We start from the raw sequence: 23400 nt of genomic DNA, 5'->3' as shown, positions 1-23400 counted from the left end.
TATTTATAAAATATAAATTATATTTTTTAAATATAATTTTCATGGCTGCTGTGTTTAAATCTCTTATTTTTAGAAATTTGTAATTCCAATTTGTGATGAATATTTTTTTCATAGTGGAAAAATTCAACATGCTAAAATATTATCAAGATATTTAATACAAAAATTTGTTGGAAAGGCTTCACTGCCAACTCAATACAGTAAAAGTAACAGAACCTGAATAAAGTGGAAACTTGCGTAAATGGGAAAAACTACTTGAAATGGAGCAATTTTTTTATGTTTAAAATCTCTGCCAAAATTTCTGCCAAACCGGGAAAAAATATTTGGTACCATGCAATTCCATATGCTGTTCAATGTCATTGGGATTGATGTCCTTGTTATTAACAGCAGCATTTTGATTACTCTTGCCATTTTTTCACCCACAAAGTGATGTGGGTGATCCACTGGTGGTCTTTGAGCAATTATATGTAGACTACTGGTAAAGCTGGTATAATACACTTCAATAATATACAACAGTGCCCTCTGCTGGGCTGCTAGTAGTTTATGCTTGTTGTGTGAGAGATGAATGGCATTGTTCCAATTACTACATGTATGTGTTACAATTAGCATAAAGATCATGTCATATATCATGCTCATGACACTTGATAATAGTCCCCAGTTATTTTTTTGCAGTCTTGCTGAAAGACTAAAAATAAGGCAGCGTGCTTTGTTATATGGCTGATGTATAGGGACCAGGATAGCTAGTTATCCAAGATGACCCCCAAGTATTTAATAGTCTTTGAAATCTTGATACTGCTGTTAACCATTTTAACAGTTGTGATTCTCCTATAAAGATGTGGCTTACCAGGCTTACTGAAAACAATATTCTCCATTTTGTTGGGATTAAAATGGAGCTTATATTGTTTGCCCCATAAGATGATAATAGTGAGAATATTCATGCTCTTTTGCTCTAGATCTGTTCTTGAACCTCCACCCATCAACACTAGAGCATCAGCATAGGCAGTGGAGTGGTGTTGGCCAAATTCCTTCATCAGGAACTGGTTAAAGATCATATTCCATAAAAGTCAGTTGCATGCAGAGCCCTGGGGACAGCCTCTACCAATCTCCCTCTCAAACTGCAGGCCTCCAGTTTGTAGTATTGCAGTTCTATTGGAGAGGTAATCCCTAATGATGATAGAGATTAGCCAGGCAGTTATTTACCTGAAGTTGGTACAAAATCAAGGACCACCAAGCACTATCAAGAGCCTTTTGTATGTCCAAGCTGACACTTAAAACATACTTGTACCTAGTTAGATCATCATTAATGTTGTTGGTGGCACAGAAGATGACATCAGTCATGGAGTGTTGCTTTCTGAAGCCAAACTGATGGTGGTGGAGATGGCAGTTAGCTTTCACATGTCAGTTGAGCATGTTGGTGATTAGCCTTTCTAATATTTTCCCCAAGACTGGAAGAAGGGATATAAGCCTATCTTCCAGAGGTTTCCCAGGTTTAGGGATTGGGACAATTTTTGTCCTTTTCCAAACTTCAGGGAAGATGCCCCACATAAGACATTCATTATAAATGTTTAATAAAATGCCTGGATTGTGCTTCTAAATATTTTGTACCAATTCTGGAGTAATGTTATCCAGCCCAAGAACCTTCTTTTTGCTAATGGACCTAGTTACCTCATTTACTTCCTCAAAATGTAATGGTGAGCTATTCTCAGTGATCATTGGCTGAACGATGGTTACCCTAATCCCTCTTTGCCAGGTGTCCTCTTTGGGATTGTCCTTACCACAATAAATATCAAACTGTCTAGCAATTGTAGATTATACATCTTTAGTATGTGTGTTATTAATATTGATGGTAGTCAAAATGCTCCTGGATTTAAGTTTATCAGTAAACCATTTGGTGAGAAAACCCAGGTGTTTTTAGAGGCCTGGGAGCAGTAGTCTCTCCAAGAAGAGAGCTTGGCTTATCCCTGATATCATTTTTATACCTGTTCTGGTGTGCAAGGTATTGTTTTGCATATATCTCTTCTGGTGTTTTTAATCATATTACATTTTAAATTTATTAAAATAATGTAAAATTTCAAAAACAATGGTTAATTTATTAAATATATATTTATATTTCAATTTATATTACAATATTTATTCTTATTATGATTGAGACTAATGTTTAAAATTTAAATTTTTAGGTAAATAATATTGCAATTCTTTATATGCCAAATTGTGCATATAAGCATTATATAAACAAATGACAGCATTTTTCACTTAAGTGCCTTCCATATTCCTGCCTGCACATTTTTAAGGACATGGTTTGACAAATATTAGATGTTAATATATTATTATAAGTGATGAAAACTTACAATGAAGAGGCTTCGTCGTCGAATTTCTCATACTCTTCATGCTCCACGACTGAATAGTGATGAACGTCTTTCTGAACTAGCAGAAAATCTCTCTATCAGAGAGAATGGTGATATTAACAAAAATGGTAAATTGATTTTTAATATTTAATTTATAGTTATATAATTATTAATGTCATTGTTATTTTGAATTCTTTAGAACAGATAATGACACACAATATTATGTTTACTGATATCAAATAAAAACTTAACATGTTTCAATATTCTGATTTATTCACAAGCTGAACAGCAAATAGCATTTCATAACATGTAGAGAAGATAGTATGATTTTAAAACCCAGCTTGTTGCTTAGCATTCTTAATCTACATGATGCTAGACCTATTAGCAACTTTAGTTTATTCTTATCTTAATTGTGTAACAAAGTAAATTTAAAATATTTTAGAACAAATTTTAGCATATTCTAAACTCTATATATTTTTTAACTATACAGACTTGTATAACACAGTAGCTAAATTTCTATAAAATTTCATGTAGTACAAAACCATGTTTTAAAGGATTAAGAACCATTGTGAAAAGTGATTGTTCCAAAATTTAGCTTGTGTAGTGTGTATCAATGTTCATCAATAATTTTTTGGAAATTTTCTTAACACATTTTAGTAATTTCATTAGCTTGCTGATGCACTTTTCCCTTGAATTGTTATGTAATGAGAAGTTGTTTGCACTTCACAATTGCTATCATATAAATATTCTGAAATTTACATTTATATATTGGTTAAATCAGCTGACAAAGGTTTGAAATCACTTCAGATATAACTTGAATTATAATTAATAGTCAGAATTTGATACCATATTTTTGCACATTGAGCAGCATGCTGAAATAAATGGAGACAAGAAATTACTTCTCACATTTGGTGTAAACTGGCATTCTAGTTTACCTTAGGGTTAACCAGAATATGGATTTCTAAGATTCTAAGATAATTAATGCTCTATTTCAGTTATTCTGGATGATTTTTCTGGCCTCCCTGCTAAGTGTGTATGTATCAATATGTATGTATATGTGTATATAGACATGTAAAATATATTATATACAGGTATACCTTGACTTATGTTGTTTTGAGTTACGTCATTCTTGATTATATGTTGTTTGTCAAAAAATATATGGAAAAATAAAAATCAAGTTTAAGTCATTTTATTCAACTTTATGTCTGTCTGCCACAAATATTGAAATCGTAATATCACTATAAAAGCATTAAAGCACATAAAATCATATTAAAATATATACATTTACAGTAAATGTTAATATAATTATCGTAAATCCTAGAGAACGAAACATGAAAACATCTGTGTTTCTGTGTTGTCGTCTTATTTAGCGGTCTTTAAGTGCTCAATATTGGTGTTTTACACAGTAGCTCCAACATTACTGTTTGGCGTCCTTGTCAGTGCCATTCGATATTGGTAAATTTAATATAAATTAGTTTATTTTCTACTGTCGCAAAATAATTTTAATAACTGTATTTGTTATTTAACCTTATAAAATCATTTTATTTTATAATGTCTTAGAGCAAACCACATTCACAAATAAAGAGTCTGCGATGTACTGTAAACATCACCAAATTGCAAACACGTACATTTACAAGTATGTACTGTACGTTCATGAATTCACAAAATTTAGATTACTTTTTTCTGTACTATATTAAAAACTAAAATTTATTTGTTTGTAAGCTTAAAATAGATTCTTATTAACCATATATTATTAAAAATTCATTTATAAATAAAATACAAAAGTGGGAATGGTTATTTGTGGTTTAGCCTAGTGACAAGTAAATTTAACTTACGTTGTTTTTTGACTTAAGGCAAGGTATACCTGTATAAATATACATATTATATATGTATCTATTGTATCTATAAAAAATATATTCATGTAGATATGCGAAAAGTTTTTGTTTTATCAAAAGTTAATAAAAATCTCTAAACAAGTGATACAATAAAAGAAGTTAAATGAGACTAACATTATCAAATCAAGTCAGATGCAAATACAGTGGTACCTCAGGTTACGAACGCCCCACCATACGAAATTTTCAGGATACGACATGAAATTCGAGCATATTTTTGCTCCACGATACGAACAAAAACTCACCATACGACGTTACATTAGTTCGCATTTTTCATTTGTTTTTCTTACTACAGTTATTTTTTTTAATGTATTACTTGGCTTTAATTTGAGTATGTTTTTCGCGTTGGAACGAATTATTTGGTTTTACATGTAATTGTATGGGAAAAGATGATCCACCTTACGACATTTTCATGATACGATCTTAGTTTCGGAACGGATTAATTTCGTATCCTGAGGTACCACTGTATACAAATATTCCAAAATTGAAACATTTCTAGTCCTAAGCAAATAAATAAATGGCTTCAAGTTTGTCTTTTTATGACTATATTTACCAATGAAGAGTTAAGAGTCAAAAGTCAATCAATCAGCATTCATTTTACATCAGGTGAATGCTATTTGATTAACTTCAACTCATTGTTGGTGAACATAGCCATTAATAATCATACATTAGGGTACTAAGGTTATCTTATCTGTCTAGATAGATATGCCTTACCTTACCCTATCCAAAGTAAACATTTTGTACCTGTTCATAAAATCTTAACTATACCCCGAACAGTGACCGAAGTTGTAGGAAGAAATTCGCCTATTTTACCGATCTAGGTATCCCCCTTTTCCAAATTTTAATATCGACTCAAAATAATTTAAAAAGACAAATTACAATAAAACGGTTTATTATCCAACTATCAGAAATTTCACAACATGCCAAGGAAGAGAGGAAGGAGCAATTAAATAATTAAAATTATAAAGGATTTAAAAATATATATATAAATGGGGAATATCGCGCTTTTGACAATCGCTGCAAGTGTGTGGGCTAAATTTGGAGAATCCGTGCTTCTCGCATGGACAACTGTATGTGGCCAGCTCACGCGTCGGAAAACCTTCCGAATTATTCGTGTACGCACCAGACGAAAAAACAAAAAATATCGTGTATCCACGAGCACTCCAATAAATAAATAGAATTGAAACGACACTTTGAAATGTTTTCCCGATGAAAACGAATAATAATAATATATTTCAATAAAAATGATAAAATGAAAATTTAATTTTATTATAACGAGTTTGCTTGAATTTCGTTTCTTCTGAGATCGCAGCAATGCGCGACGGGTAAGCTAGTATATATATATATAAATAAATCATAAATTTTATATTATATATATAGTTATTGTAATAATAGTTGAATTGATTATTATTGAAATACTAGGTAGCCCAATAGTTCAATCAATATTAACTCGTTTATAATTAAATTTTAAAAAACCGGGTAAATTTATATAACAAAAATTAATGAAATTACTAAAAACTTAAAATACATTTAAATTTTATTATCGTTTCTGTGAAACAATTTCAATAGTTATGTTGCAAAAGAAAAAAGAGTTGCAATTAATTAAAAAAAATCATAATTAAGGGTTCAAAAATGGCAAAATTAAATAAATAATAATAAATTAATAACTATTAAAAATAATTATAAAGCTAAAACTAAATTAATATTAAACAAATTTAACCTAAAAATTAATTAAAACTAAAAATAATAATTAAATTAAAAAATAATGACATAATTAAAACTCTGGCCTTTACACTGAAACCAAATTAAAAATAAAATAAGTCAGTTGAAAATTAAAACATTTTTAAAAACTGTTTAAAGTTTGTTTTTAAATTTACATTATTTGTGTGTGGTGATGACAGAACATTTTGCTTTTAATACATACTATATCCAGATAAATATTACCTGTATAAAAACTAAAACTAAATTTGTAATTTGTATATAACCAAAGGTTATTCAAAAATCAAACTTAAGGAATAGTTGTTATGGAAACAAACAAATAACCATTCTTCAACTCCAAGTCTGAGTCAAAAGTGAAGTCTTTTTTGTTTTCTATCCCTACACAAATATCATCCTTCCTCTTCCTTCACCCTTTCCACAAAATCATGACGAATCCTCAGAGGAAGTTAACAGCTGGTCATTTGAGTGAAGGATTGTAGACCCCACCTGTGACTCAGTATGATCCACTTACATGTTGTTTCTTTGTAAAGTATTGGTTTGTTTGTTTTGGTGGAGATGGAGCTTTTACTTTTAACCACATCTTTGTTAATTGCATTCAATTTTCAGGTACAGTGAGCAATGACATTTAGAAATCTAAGATCCAAAATAAAAAAATGTGTAATATAATATATAACACATTTATATACAGTGGAACCTCACTTAATGAGCATAATTCATTCCAGAATCTTAATTGTTAAGCAAAACAATTTTTCCCATAGAAATTAATGTAAAATATGATAATGCGTTCCATGCCGAGAAACACATTCAAATATTTTATGTATAACATTTATTCAAAGAAAATTATACAATATACATTGTTAAGGAACGTGAATTATCTTTTCTTTTAGTGCGAAATGAACCAACCTGGAATGCAAATTCGATTTGCAGAAAACAAAAAAATCACAGATATGTCTGATAAATATGCCAAATGATATGCAAATTCTTGGGCTATGTAAAGGCTATGATTAAATATTAGAAATTAATTAATTTGACTAGAGGTAGACAGTTATGCTTCCATCTTGTATTAAATTTAATAATTATAAATAAATTAATTTATAATTTAGAGATTTTTAAAAATTTAATTTGGAATTGGTCATTAAATTTAGTATGAGATGGCAGCATAACTACCTACCTCTAGTCAAATTAATCAATTCCTAATATTTAATTATTGCCTTTACCTACCCCAAGAATTTGGCATATCATTTGGTATTTATTATATAACAGGCTATGATTGTCGCTGTTTATACGTAATATGTGTGAACACAAGTTTGGAAAAATGTTTCATCACGAGCAACACTGAGATGCTAGTGGAATGAGTGCTACATAGACTGATGGAGCATGTGCACAATCTGGGACTTTCCCTCTAGTCACTCGTTATGCGAAACATTGCTAGTTAAGTGAGTCATTTTTTTACAATTTGTTTTACTCGTTAAACAAAATGCTCGTTGTGTGAAGTGCTTGTTAAGCAAGGTTCCACTGTATATTTATTATATTTATTACATATTTATTATATATATATATATATATATGTTACTGTGAAAGACCAAAATTAGGGAATGTCAATATTTTCTGGTGAATGTCGACACATACAAAATACATTGGTGAAAGACCAAATATTTGGTTATATTATTATACATTCAAACAATTGCCGGTGTATGTTGACAAGCACAGATAAGCTTTGGTGGAGGTCGAAACGACACCCACGAAGCCGATGTCGACAGAGAAGCGACAGTCTGTCGCCAAATCCTTTGTGTAGCCGGAGATAGGACAAGGTTGTACCTCTTTTCCTGGCAACGGTTTGGTGGAAACCACTTTGTCACTAGATGGCATTTTTGTTCTTTTGATCCCGTGAGGTGGGGATTGGTTTGTCAAGTCGAGTGGTGGAGAATGAGAAGGGTCATTGGTAAGCCGTCAGCGATATCTGAATAAAAGACACCATTAACAGATCAGTTTGTAATCATGTAATAACATAATCAGTTCATAATTTGTAAAGAAAAGTTACTTTCCATAGATGAGATTTCTTCTCAAGAAATAGTGCTGAGAGAAACAGCTGCAGCTAATTCAAAAAGTGGAGGGCATGGCTATACACACTGTCATTGCAAAAAGAAGTGTTCCACAAATAAATGCAGTTGTAAAAGCAAGGAACTCTTGTGCAATTCTCAAAGTGCCATAACAGTTTAAGTTGTTGCAATAAATAAGATTGTATAATGTTAATCGCATAATTTATATGTAAGTTTATTATGGTATTATTTTCTTTAATGATTTAGAATGTACTGTTTGTTTTAGGTTCAACAGTTTATTTACATGCACTGTTACTTAAGCTTTCTCCTATTTTGACATATTAAAAAGTTGCAATTTTGTCTTAACATAATAAAGATATTTTTATTCAACATTTACCATCAGTGCATGCTGAATGTCAACATTTGCCGGTGTAAGTGAGAAGTAAGAATATTTAGCAAATATTTTGTACATACATGAAACAACTGTGTGAATGCAGACTTTCACTGGAGAATGTTGACATTCGCCAGATATCGGTCATTTACAGTATCATATACATTAGAGCCTCGATTATCCGACCCCCGATTAACCGACCGTCCTAGTCGGCAAATTTCAAATGTCCGTTAGTGATATGGCGCTACAATATTTGACTATGTCTTGGCTACTTTAATATTATTTTTACGTATTTTAGCTGGCAACACTCATTCGACCATGAAAGGGAGCCAGTATTTAAACGAGGCTTAATTTTCTAATTTTTAACGATACAATAGTGATTATTATTTTAAAAAATTTTTGTTAGGCTTAACATCGATGAAAATTCAATGCGAAGTAGGTTAATAGCGATATACTAATTACATGGGATATAATAATACACTACACTAATAATGGATTTTTTCATACTTTTCGGTTATCCGACTTTTCAATTATCCGACCAACCCCAGTCCCTAATTAAGTCGAATAATCAAGGCTCTACTGTACATTTATTACACATTTATATACATATAAGTGCTTCTTAGACATTTATTCATCGGTTTATATAGATTTCAGTGGAATGAATATTGACTTTTACAAAAATTTAGTATTTTTTTAATATGATGATTTTCATTTTAGTTTAAATATTTTAAAATCAAAGTTAAAAAGAATATACTTATAAAGTTAATGTTACATTATTGTCAAAATGATATAAAAGTTTTCCCTGAACACATTATCTTTTTGGTTTGAGCACTTGTTATGCTAATCAGTAAAAAACTTGTTATGCTAATCAGTAAAAAAAAACATTTAAACAAAATAAAATTTAAAATTTTTATTGTTTTTATATTAATTATAATTATAATTTATAAAATATTTAATAATTATTTTTTAATAATTAGGAAATCAACAGCTTAGTTTTTTAAATCGTGCAAGTCATCAGCTTTCTTTTTCTACTTCCCGTATCGCAGATGTACACAATTCTGTTTCAGGTAATATTATTTGTTTTATGTTTTGAATAATAATAATATAAAACTAATTTGTTTTAGAATTTTATATTATTTTCAACTTAGAATTACCAAAAAAATTATAAGGATATATATACATAATTTTATTTTATATTCAAAGCAATATTTTTTAATGTTGAATTCAGCTATTAATAAATTTAAAATAATACTTTTTTTTCAATGTGGATAATAAATTACATTTTAGCATCTTAATCTTGTTAATAAAAGAAAAGAAAAAGAATCAAGTTAAATGTAATAGAATATAAGTCTTAATATAATCGTGGAATTGTAATTCCAATTGTAACCCTGAATAGCAATTATGAAGTGATATATACAGTCGACCCCCCTATAAGATCATAGATACGTTCCATTTTTTAGGAAACCGATTTCTTACGAGTCGTTCCAATCATAGCCCGACGCATGTCAAGTTTACGGACTACGGCTGTTTGAAAGGTTTTCTTCCATAAAATTAATCGATTCTAGACTAATCCGACTCAACATTTCCAAAATACGTATATTTTTTGTGGAAATAATCCGTATAAACTACGCTATAAACAAAAAATTGTAGGATTACTTACTGAGTGCGCACTGCAATTGCTAATGCTTGTTTTCGTCGCGGAGGGACGCTCCGCAACGAAAACAAGCATTAGCAATGACGAAAGTTTTCTGATAAGTTATTTTTCTGCGAAAAATTTGCTGAAGTTTGGAGACATCATTAATATAAACAATTTTTATCACCGTTGAATAAGAAATGTTTCTTTCACAAGAAATGTATAAAATTACAGTACTGTATTAGACTTACGGTAGCTAATTTACATACTGTACAGACGATAGTTAGCGTAAAATCTCCGTAGCGTGGCGCCACGCTAGACGGCGGAAATTATATATTTAATTATAACAAAGTTACAATAAGTTAATATATATTTATATATACAGTACCTAATTTATATATAATTAATATATAATTATATGTACAGTATCTAATTTATATATAATTTATATATAATACTGTACAGACGATAGTAATCTCTCCGTAGCGTGGCGCTATGGACAGCGGGAAAGTAGTTCGGCTGCCTGATGACGTTTTACGTAATTATAGGAGTTTTTTACGGGTTTTTACGGATACCGTCGCAATTTTTTCACAGTTTTATAGGAATCGTAATTATAGGGACTGTAATTATAGGGGAGTCGACTGTATTAATGACTTTAAGTGCTAATTCTTTTTAGATTCTATGACAATATGTGATAGAAAAGCAATGGTGGGAGAGGGCAAAATATTATATATGCATGTGTAAGACAATAATACACAGCCTATCATATATTTATATCAGATAAATTAGAATACTGGATAATCAAGATTTTATTCTGTTGGTATATTATATTTTGCTCATTTTGATTTGAAATATTCATCTTAGTTAAAATGAAAATAAAGGCAAAAACTATGTTTTTTTTCTTTTAACACAAATGATGTATATTTTATTTCATGAACATTTTTGGAGATTTATTTTTCTAAATCTTCAGACAACTTATTATCTAGTTCAAAGATTTCTTAAAAAACTTTTTGATATAAAACATTCAAAAATTTGCAGGTTGTTATAGTGACAGTTTAAAAGATGTATTTATGTAAATTTTAATAAGTGTACATAGTTTTTTTCTATATATATTTGTTTGTAATGTTTTTTATGATCCAGACTTGTGGATGCATTAAATAATAAACAAAAAGCAACTGAAGAATGAAAGAACAAAAAACAAAAACAGACTTTCTACAATTACTGAAAGACTTTAAAGAATGGAAAGATAAAATCAATCTAATAACCATGTTATCACACAAAGAAAGGATGCTTATATTTAAAAAAAAACTATATAAAGAATAGCTAGAAATGTATCTAGTAGAAGCAAACTCATGTTAAAACACAAGGAAAAGTTTAACCAGTTGACCCATAATAGAAATGATTTTTTCACCAATAACAGGAAAGGAAAGATACTTAATAGAACTAGCAGTCATGCTTGCAAATACATTACTAATTGAAAATGGTTTTTCCATTCTATAAATATTGGGTTGAGAGAGGTGCTTTTACTCATTACTGAGAACAGCTATTTCTATTTCAATGGTAACATTCACTTGCAAAACAGGGATTACCTTGGGCTCACTGCTATCAGCCATCTTGGCAGAATTAGTCTTGAGAGCCATAGAATTCAAAGTTTTTAGATTTCCTTCTATATTTGAGGTATGTTGATGACATTCTACTTGTGTGGGAAGGCTCAGATATAGTTATATCTGAGCCTTCCCACACAAGGAGTTTATATGATTGCTGTCAGCTATTTTCCCAACTATTTCCTTTACTAAGGAGGAATAGAAAGATGCAAGATCTTTTTAGACCTACTTGTATATAGATGTCACAATGACATCTTACTTTCTATGTATCATAAATTTGGTAAACCTTCTTATGTCATCCATGGCTTTTCAGCCCTCAAGGTACAAAATCTTGGTTATTATAGCACTGATATGCAGGGTGTTTATATATCCTTCTTCCCAATTTCTTTAGATGAGATTTCCCTTCTTAAATTGGTTGTTTGCATTGCTGGGTATTCTTTAGCTAAGTTCAAACATTTAGTCAACCAGCTCAAACACACGCTATTTTCACCATCCACTTTGTATTCTAAGAAGGAATTGGTTTTCATAATGCTGGCCATTCTGTATCTGGGTCAAATTTTATTACATATTTCTTGGATTTTCAAGAAATTTGGCTATATTTTGCCACTAGCACCTCAGCCCATCTTACGTAGGATACTTAGTAATGATAGAGACAAGGTTACACTCTATGAAAAGTCTGGAGTATGTACTATCTTCTTACAAAATCACCTAACTGGGTTGAAACTATCATGTATTGGAGTCACTACTAGAATGCTCTGCCTCTGTCTTGCAGAATATCATGATGTAGCAGCACATAACAAGTGCACAACAGAGTTATCTAAAAAAGAAAAAAACAATAGAAAGTAACTTTGAATCAATTTGTTCACAAGTTTCTCTTCTTAAAACACTGTGGGGATTGAAAAACATTATTCATACGGGAATTGCTTTACATCTCAATGTTGTCACTATGCAACTTTCCCTTACTGCATATCCTGGAGTTGTGGACAGAACTGTTTAATCTTCTAAAGTTGTAAATCACATGATTCAAACACAGTGTAGTGATATTTGTGCCACTATATGTTAGTTTATTGACCGTTTAATTTATTATTATTTATATATTTTATTTTAATCCAATTTTATTCCTGATCTTTTAGTTTACATTTCATTGTATTTTGTATAATTTTTGTAAACTGTACAGTACTGTACATGTATAATTTAAATTTTCATGTGCTTGTGGAACAATTAATTTTGCAAAACATTGGTTTTGGCTGATGTTTGGATTCTTTTTTCTTGAATTCAAATGTCTTGTTCTCTGGAGTTCTCTGTTAATAGTTCTGACTGAGTGGACACTTATATACTGTCGAAAGTACTCGCCAAAATAAATTATTTTTTTGTAATGCCAACAGACAGTTGTATATGTTATTTTTTTTACTTAATAGAACATATTATAAGATTAAAAACTAAGTCACTTCATAAGAAAAATTGAGTGCAAACAATATATCTTGTTTCATTGTGTACAAAAGTTATATACTCATGAAAATTCACACAAACATCTTTTAAACTGTCATCATGTTTGAATGTTTGACAAGTAATCAAATAAAAAATTTTTAAACTATAAAATAATTTGTCTATTGATGAGGAATAATTGATCTCAGAAAACATTTGAAATAAAAATAAGATTTTTGCTTTACAAAGATACAAATTTTATTTTTTTATTTTATTATGAATAATTTTATGTAGGCATAGTCCTTGAACATCCTCATATTGGATCTGATGGAGAGAGTGAAGAAGCATCTGGTGCTTCAGATGAAGTTGTATCTCCTGTTAAGTTAAGGCCTAAAAATAGGAGGTTAAATCAAGTAATTAAAATATTAATATTGTTTAAATTTTTCTCTTTATTTAAAGGTATTATTACTAAGAATCAACAAAATATTTTAATATTGGATTGTTTCAGCATGATATTACTAAACGATTATCACTGCCTGCAGATCTCCGTCTTCCAGAAAGTTTTCTTGCCAAACAATCTATTGGTCCTATTTTAGATGGTCCCCTTAGCCGATCAATGAGAAGGCAGTCATTGGTAACATGCTTTCATTATTAAGTTTAATTAGAATATTAAAATAATTTTATTATTTTTTTATTATGATTTTTCCATTTATATTATCTGGTGAATAAATTGAAAAATATGCTGATATAGTTTAATAATGCTATTGTTTTGCTTTGAAAGTTACATTTATAAGAATTTTATAATTAGGATTTTTATATTATAATTGACTGTCTTTCAAAATATAGAAATGAAAGTACAAAGTATTTCTGGATATTAGGCTTCCTTTTGTTGTCACAATTTTCTCTGGAGTAAAGGACAAGGAAAGTAGACATTCTTTCCAAGCAGCAGATTAGTTTATGGTTACAGTAACAATAAGTAATTTATGTTGTTCTTAGGGATTCAAGATTGTACATTCATCTATATCTCCATATAAAAATAAATGAATTGTAGGTTTTGAAGTCTGGATATCCCAAAAATGGATTAAAAGTGCTATAGGAGAAACTCCACACTAAGATTGCTTGTTGGATTTAGCAAATCAAGAAATAGACTATGATGAGAATGATATTTTGAGATATTGGAGTGTAATAATGAAAACTGTTAAATAATAACATACTTTTTCTAATGACAATAATTTAATTTTCATTAATAAGTAAATTTCTAAAAGCAAGTCTAGGCATATAGGTATCTAGTACATTGTCAATTATGGTGATAGAAATTAATTTTAAAATGTTAAAATTTTATTTAGAAGATAAGTACCTTCTTACTTCTAAAACTATGATTTTTCAAATGTTTCATTTTTTATCATCACTAATTATAAGAAATGTATCATACAGTGATCTGCTTTTTTTAAACACTTTTGTTTAAAACTTGCTTTGTATCATATCCTCAAAGTTTGCAACACAAGTTTCATTCAATTCCAAATAAGATAGAAGGCTGACTTACTTTGGACAATGCAATTTAATGATGCTTTAGGAAGGTAGCTGCACCCCTTCCAACCTCCTCATTCAAAAACCTTATAAACATAGTGAAATTTAGAATTTAATCACATATGTGTAAATGTATTGTAGTGACATATATGGTAGCAGTGAGGTCCCATTATCCTCATCCCTAATCTTGGAAAACATGAACAATGAAAATGTTTTTATTATTTACTAGCTGCAAGGACCCGCTTCGCTGGGTTTTTATTTGTATGTAATATAGTTTTGTTTATATATAAAAGACTGTTTTTCTAAGTAATCTAGAATCTAGCTGCAAGGACTTGCAAAAACGCAAAAAATCGCCTGTAAATCTTTCATGCCACTTTATATTAACACTTCCTTTGTTACTCAACACTTCCATTGTTAACATTTCCATTCTTAACACTTCCACTGTTAACACTTCTATTATTAACACTTCCATTGTTGACACTTCCATTGTTACAATCTTCGAAGTCAACCACTTTCAATCCCATATCTCCCACACCCTTATAGCACAGAATGCAAGAATTAGGTTCCCCGTTTCCAGATTAATTAGAGAATTTTTATGTCCAGTCAAACGAACTATTTTCAATTTGGTCAATTTTCTGGAACGTTTACAATCGTTCTATAATCGAACCAATTCAAATTTAAATTCGAATTCAAATACAAATTTGAATTTAAAATGGTTCGAACATTTTTAAAATCGAAATAGAAAATCTTCGAAGTCAACAACTTTAAGCTCCCATATCTCCCGCACCCTTATAGCTATTGAGACGCAACCACCATAGTGCACGAATGGAGACTTGGGGCTACTACCACATACAAACACCATTCATGTGCGATGTCTAGTTTTGGCTGAAAAGTGAAATATAGGGACACACATGTCCATTTATATATATATATATATATTAAAATTATTTAACTTTGTTTTGGTTGGCAAATAGATTCTCATTTTCAGAAATGTATTTCTTATTGAAGGAAATATATTCCTTCTGTTCTTGAAGTGAGCTTTAATTTCAGCATGATGTATAGAATAAAATGAGTTTGCATCTTGCAGATTACAAGAATTTTTATAGTATTGATGAAGATCTAGCAAATTAGGTTGAAAATGCTATTGTTTATTAAATATTAAGTTATATGAAACATACACCTCAGAATTCATTCAACAGGAACCAAATATCACATTTCAAATGTTTTCAGCTTACTCTGAAGACCTTCATCAGAAACACTTTCTTTTTTTCTAATGTTCTTGAAAGACTTTGGAGTAGGCCGAAAATGTTCAAAAAGTGGTATTTGGTTTCTGCTGGATGATTTCTAAGGTTTGTGGATCGTATATTTCATATTCCTTTTGTCCAGGTGTCTTGATATCTTCCTTCAGTTGTTCAGTAATTTGTTTATTATTTCATAAAAAAATAAAGAATTTTATTCACTGTCTGAATTTTAGTTCTATTATTATAGAAAATTAAAATACCTAAAAAATTCTTATTTTAGAATACTGCCATTGTTCTAAAAATAACTAACAGTTTTTCATTTTTTTAAAAATATTTTAGTCTGAAATTGGATTTGGTAGAATGGAAACTTATACAAAGTTAGATAAACTTGGTGAGGTAAGTTTCTTAATACCCTTATAATAACATTTTATATAATAAAATTAAAAGTATTAATTAGAATTAAATAGTAACTATATTTAAGCATATTGTAATTAGATTTTTTCCAGAGCATGTGCATTTAATATTATAGGACAAACTGTAGATAGATATGTTTAATTGTACAATTTGAATAACAAAATAAGAGAAAAGCTGTATTTTATTTAAAAGATTATATTAATTATTACAGATTTTATTGTTTTACTGAATATATTTCAACATGATTGTAGCAAAAAATCCACTAGATTATCATCATAATTTAAAAATTTTATATTTTTTCTATTTCATTATTTTACTAGAATTTCTGTTGAAAATGTTTTACAGTAAACTATTACAATTATTGTAGATGATGTGTAAATGTCTATCATGTATTTATATTCTGACTTTAAAATAAACTGTCATTGAAGTTTTTCATGCTCTTTAAGTTATAAAACTTGGTATATCATGACTTGAGAAACCCTATCTGACTTACACAGTTTTACAGCAGAATTTGAAGTTTTGCCATCTTTTTCATATATACCCAAATTTTCATGCCAAAAACTTACCCACAGGCCCTCATACTCATAAAATGACAAAACTGTGTTAGCTGAAAGATACTATAATTATCTAAACAACAGATCCAGAACAGAGGGGAAGTATGTGTAGGGCATGATTTCGTTTACCCTCTTTGAAGCTTAATAATGCCTATGCTTCTCGTCAAAACTTTCTGAAATTTTGCAGGGGGATTGATTCTATTAACTTTTGATGGTTAAAGTTTGTTGGAGTGGGGAGATAAAGGGGGGTCGTGTAATATCTCAAGTACAGTCAGACATAATGAAGATTTTACTCATTATTAGCATTTACAATTTTTTTTATAAATCTCATCTCTATCCTCAAAATTAATCTTTTTGCCATTTTATAATAATTAAAAATATAAAAGTTTTTAATAAGGCACACACATGCAGTTTTAAATGTTGCCAGAAAAGTTAAGCAACTCATTACTGGATTGTTTATAATTAATCCAAGTGTTTCGTAAATAATAAATTTTTCTTTAGTTTTGAGATCTCAAGAATTTAAAAAGTGATTCTCATGAAAGCAGTTTATAGTTTTAGTGATTTGAGAATTTCCAATTCTCAAATCACTAAAACTCAAGAACCCAAAAAGTTTAGGAAAACATAATTCCTAGTCACAATATACAACTCAAGGATGTACAGATTTTATACTTAAATGCTGAGGAATGATGGTAGGAAAATTTTATTAAAATTTTTATTTTCAGTAACTGAATTATTATGTTTCTATAATAGCACAAAACCTTGCTGGTATTACCTCACATAATAGTATGTGCAATGCTAAGTTTGAAAAAAGTAAATGATAGTAGATTGAAACTAAATAGGGGAGTAGATTTAATTGAAAAGTAGTAGCAGATCAAAGCAAGAAAAGATGTATGAATGCTTTCTTGCTGTGAACATTTGCTAACCAATATTGGAGAATCTGACAGGTACATCTTGGGTTGAAGTGACATTCTTCATGAACAGAAAGTTTTCACAACCCCATATGGGTTGTGACTCATAGTTTAAGAAGCCCTGTGTTAAATCAAAATTATGCAAAAAAAATGTAAAAGTAGAATTGGGTGTATTTTATAGAAATGTGATTTTAAAATTTAATTGAAAACAGAAAATATTAAGAATAATAATAATTTTTAAATAAATATAATAATTTAAGATCTTAATAAAAAAAAAATCATCGGTAATAATAAAAGAAAACGTAGTTTAAAACAATTATAGACAAATATTACAGTAGAACGTCGATTATCTGAATGCCGACAACCAAAACATCAGTTAACTGAAAGCGTTCCAGTCGGACTGTGTTGTGCTGAATCAAACGTTTTTGATACTAGATTAACTTCTAAAGTGTAATTTTTTTTGTTTTTATATTTTTCAATATATTTATTTTGTTTGTACAAAATAAAGAAATAATTTTTAATAATACAATAGCCACGATTATTATTATTATTATTATTATAAAAATTTTCATTAGGCTTAACATTGACGAAAATTCAACGCGTAGTGACATGCAACGGAGAAAAGTTTATCATTGGATATATTAATATTCTATTGTTGGGATATATTAATATACTACATTAATAATGTATTTTTTTCGTATGTAATCAGTTATCCAAAAAATTGATTTTCCGAACAACCCCAGTCCCCAATTGATTCGGATAATCGACGCTTTACTATATTTGATAAAAAATTAATAATAATAACAATAATCATTCAATAAGCAAATGAAACTTAAAAAATTAATCCTAAAAGTGTTTGCAAGCAAATAAGCTTACTTAAAATCATATATTATTGATAAGAAAAACTGATTATTTCATGCAAATTTGATTTTTTTTTAATAATGGGAATATATTGGCAAGTTATGATATTTTTTAAAAATTTTAAATATATTTAATATTGGTAATGTTAGAATAATAATTTTAATGTAACTATTTTTAATATTCATATTTTTAAAATTTCATGATTTTTATTTTTAGGGTACATATGCAACTGTTTTTAAAGGGAAAAGTCGTTTAACAGGTAATTTAGTAGCACTTAAAGAAATACGCATAGAACACGAAGAAGGAGCGCCTTGTACTGCCATACGTGAAGGTGAAATATAACTATTATAAAGCTTTTAATTTAATTGAAAATAATAATATATTGCTAAAAATTTTAAAGTAAAACTTCTTTTTATTCATCATTTCAATATAGATATTTGAAATTATCTTAATAAAACTTACATTTATTCAGATAAACTACAAATTAAAATTTATTTACTTTTTATTTTTGAATGTTTTATGTTATTATTAATATGGCATAAAATTTTTCATCATTGTGCACAAATTTCTATATCTTTTATTTATATTTGTGCAAATATAATAATTTAAAATATTTAATGTTTTAGATTAAAAGTGCTAAAAACAGACTTTAAAATTATTCATTACTATTAAACTAATTTAAAAGATAGAAATAAACAATTTAAAAGTTTTTTAAAATCTTAAATTTTTACAAGAAATTAGTTGAAGAAAAAACAGGAATTTTTCATCTTTTGTTCTTCTCACACCTCAGGGACAGTCTTAATGGGGAGACAACTTTTATTGTAGCTTCTTATCTGCCTCAATATGTAAAATAAATTTTTCTTTGGCAAGGACTAAATCATAAATATTTCTTTAATTAATTTCTTGTGAAAATTTTTAAAATGTAATTATCATCCTGACTATTTACTAGTTCATAAATGTTAATAGAAGTAAACAAATAGTCCTCTTAGATTAGTTTACAGTAGACCCCCCTATAACACTGTTGATAATTCGAGTTATATGAATTCCATGTTGTACGAGTCACTTAGATTTTACAAATACGTGTGCCAGGCTGTGAACGGCTCACATCTAAGTGACTCATACAACATGGAATTCATATAACTCGGAATTATCAACAGTGTTATAGGGGGGTTCTACTGTACTTGCACTAATAATAATCAGAAGATTTAGGAGAGCATTACAACAACAGAATTATATTTCTTGGTATTTTAAAATTGTTAATAAAAGACTGAAAATACACATTTGAGCATAAATGTATAAATTTCTGATCTTATTGCATTTGCATGTAAATTGGATTTGTTGTTGTTGTTGTTACTTTCCTGGCTGTTATAGAATATAACAGAGGGCAGGAGTGAGCAAACCTTGACACGTGCTAAATATGACACATCAATGACTTTTTCTAATATGCAACCTAGGGCTCACCTTACAAAATAAATATTAACATCTTTGCTGAGTTGTATATTTTATCTTAAAAAGAATACAATTTTATTGAGTAGAGTGATACTAAATAAAAATCCAGTATAGGAACAAACACTGTTAACTGTTTTAGTAATAATAAATAATAAGATAATAAAACAAACATCTTATTTCCGAGATATCTATCTCTGCAATATACTGATTTACAAGCAGAAATGCCAATCTACTGAATCTAGCTTTCTTGTAGCATTGTCTAGCCCAGCGATGGTCCAACCCATGGCCTGCACTGCGGCCCACTTAATATTTTTATGCAGACCACAGCCTACTATACCCTACACATTTTTAGATACATTTCCATTTATTTTGGTAAAGTATGTCGTAAAAATTATTCTCATTTCACTGGATACACTTTGATATTGTAATGACAATTGGTTCTAGAAAAGTGTTATGTATGTTGGGTAGTACATACTGTTGTAAACAATTGTTTTCATGCATGAAAAATCATCAAAACTGCTGAAGGAAATAAATTGAGTGATTCTCATTTAACTAACATTCTTAGAAATAAGACTAGTATCATGAAAGCAGATATTGACAATATTATAAAAGGAAGGCAATGTCTAAAATTGCATTAAATTTATTTTGTGGAAATATAATTTTTTTACTGCCAATAATATATATAATTACAAAAAATACTGTATTTGTTATTAAAATTTGATATTCACATTTTGAACTTTTTAAAAGCGCATATTATGTAAAGTACCTTTGTGGTCTACTGAATATATGTAAATTTCTAATTTGTCCGTTAAGAAAAAAGGTTGGACAACCCTGGTCTAGCCACTAAACCAAATAATAATGTACCCCAAAAATTTTAGTTGACACACGAGAAAATTTTGCATCAGATTTGACAAGCACATAAAAAGGCTGCTCACTACTGATACAGGAAAGTATAATAAGTCAAATTTTGACCCCCCCCCTAGGTTTTTGCATTGTTTTATGTTTTGATAATCCAGGAGCCCAAAAAATGTAAAAACAAAAACCCTTTACAGAATTGTGCATGTGCATGCTCTGTTATCTATTTTGTATTATATCTCAGGACTGAATGAATCAAAAATTTTGAAACTTGGCAGAGCTATTTTTTTATTGGGCATTAAAGATGTTAACTTTTAGTGGTTAAAGATCTAAGGGGTTGTGTGTCAGGAAACAATTTTTTTCCTTTGTTCTTTTGATGGAGTTATCCTATATGCATAATTAATACTATTATATTTAAATTGATGATGATAATGAATTATTGTTACTTCAATATTTAATAAAAAATAATATGTATGATTATTTGTTTAAATTTTGAGTTATAAAAAATTTTATAAAAGTAACTGAATAATTAAAATATACTTTCAGTTTCTCTCTTGAAAGATTTAAGGCACAATAATATAGTCACACTTCATGATATAGTCCACACAGAAAAATCTCTAACTTTAGTATTTGAATATTTGGTAAGAAAAATATTTTATTATAAAATTAATAATTTATAAATTATTTTATTAAATTATTATAACTATATTTCATAAATATGGTAAGTATAAATTGTTTCTCTTTTTAATTTGAAATTAAAATTTAATTAAAATCTTCATTGATTCTAATCTAAATTACTTATAAAATTGACCCCCCACATAATGTTATCAGTTGAGGCAAATCACATAATATTATGCAAAAGTAATGCTACATGAGGTATATTTTATATGTAAATAGGCTAACTGGTGCAAAAGTTCAGATATCTACTATTATAATATTTTTAAGTACCATTTCAGTGATAATTTTATTATAATTTAATATAATATTTTTGAATATCAAAAAACTGAAACATTGACAAAGTTTTCACTATATGTATATATTTTAACTTCACATGTTCAAACTTCAGAAATATGCTAAAATTTGCAGAAAATATTTGTGAAATGGCATATTGTGTTTAATCCTTTATGTTTAATTGTATAAAATTAGAATTAGGCTTTGAAGATCTGAAGAGAGAATTATTCTTTTTTAAAAATACTTTGATATTTCTGTATAAAATATAGCAATATTATAGATCATTATATCTCTAACTGCATTACTATTTAAAAAACTCCACCATACCTTTAAAATGCAGTCTATTTTACACCTATCGAACGTTTTCGGTCAGATTCACAGACCTCCTTCAGGATCGAACTATCAGATTTCAAATTTGCAAAACGGAAATTTCAAAATGTACGTTCTATAATCTTCTCAATCACGCATGCTCATTATTATAATTTTAATGTCGCCGCTTTCCATGCCGATGCTATTTTGTTTGATTCACGGAAATTTATATTTTGCCCTTTTTCTTTGCACTTGTAAATGTGCCAGGCTTCTGCATACTTTAGATGTCTTCTATTTTCCACTTTTTGTGTGATATCTGCCTTGCTCCATTTGATTTCGATCTCTGTTTGATCTGCGATCGCATAATNCATCTAAAGTATGCAGAAGCCTGGCACATTTACAAGTGCAAAGAAAAAGGGCAAAATATAAATTTCCGTGAATCAAACAAAATAGCATCGGCATGGAAAGTGGCGACATTAAAATTATAATAATGAGCATGCGTGATTGAGAAGATTATAGAACGTACATTTTGGAATTTCAGTTTTGCAAATTTGAAATCTGATAGTTCGATCCTGAAGGAGGTCTGTGAATCTGACCGAAAACGTTCGATAGGTGTAAAATAGACTGCATTTTAAAGGTATGGTGGAGTTTTTTGCAATATTATAGATTTATACAAATAACTAGAACATTGTGAATAGTAAATTATATCATGATAGAATTGAGGCAGAGCCAGAAAGAAAGAGGAAATCTTTACACTTGCTTGGCACAGACAGATAATCCTTGCACTTGCCACTATGGAGTACACGATCCAAGAACAAAATGATCAATGTCAATGGCTTTGTTTTAGTGTTTTGTTTGTTTTTTGCATACATTTTCTGTTTGGCTCATGCAATGCTTTCCCCCCTAAATTCCATTAGATGTGCTAAATTGTGTCTGGAAGCAGGGATATTATCACTTTGACCCCATTATATCTCAAAAACAAAATCATGGACCCCATTTTTATTACATTTTTAGATTTCTCATCACAATTAATGGAAAGTGGCAAAATCTAATCAAAATTGATTAAGTTTTGAGAACAAACACAATTCTGTAGGCTACATAGAAGTACATTCTGTAGGCTTTTCTAACACTCCATCTGAATAATTATTAAATCATATTTTATATTATTATTTATAAAGAAAATGATAAATTTAAAAATTCTTCAATTTTTATTTTTTACTGTATTATTTATATATATATATATATATATATATTAAAATTAGAACGTTCTGTCGCAGATGACAAAC

The 23400-nt window shown here is 29.0% G+C and overlaps 1 protein-coding gene across 1 annotated transcript in view; it reads left to right on the top strand.

Moving 5' to 3' along the window:
* LOC111632766 (cyclin-dependent kinase 17-like) overlaps window positions 1-23400 on the top strand; it is a 49393-nt gene that overhangs the window by 9258 nt on the left and 16735 nt on the right. Inside the window, exons 2-8 of the mRNA XM_023377287.1 lie at window positions 2175-2470; window positions 9361-9450; window positions 13340-13458; window positions 13554-13679; window positions 16153-16209; window positions 18767-18881; window positions 21401-21495. Of these exons, the coding sequence (XP_023233055.1) occupies window positions 2347-2470; window positions 9361-9450; window positions 13340-13458; window positions 13554-13679; window positions 16153-16209; window positions 18767-18881; window positions 21401-21495 (726 nt within the window). The 5' untranslated portion in view covers window positions 2175-2346. The remainder of the gene's footprint in view (window positions 1-2174; window positions 2471-9360; window positions 9451-13339; window positions 13459-13553; window positions 13680-16152; window positions 16210-18766; window positions 18882-21400; window positions 21496-23400) is intronic.

Source organism: Centruroides sculpturatus, unplaced genomic scaffold (assembly GCF_000671375.1).
Source record: "Centruroides sculpturatus isolate CEXI.00-Female unplaced genomic scaffold, Cexi_2.0 scaffold782, whole genome shotgun sequence".
Classification (NCBI taxonomy): Eukaryota; Metazoa; Arthropoda; class Arachnida; order Scorpiones; family Buthidae; genus Centruroides; species Centruroides sculpturatus.
Note: the sequence above shows the minus strand (reverse complement) of the source record. Positions and strands in the feature narration are given on the sequence as shown.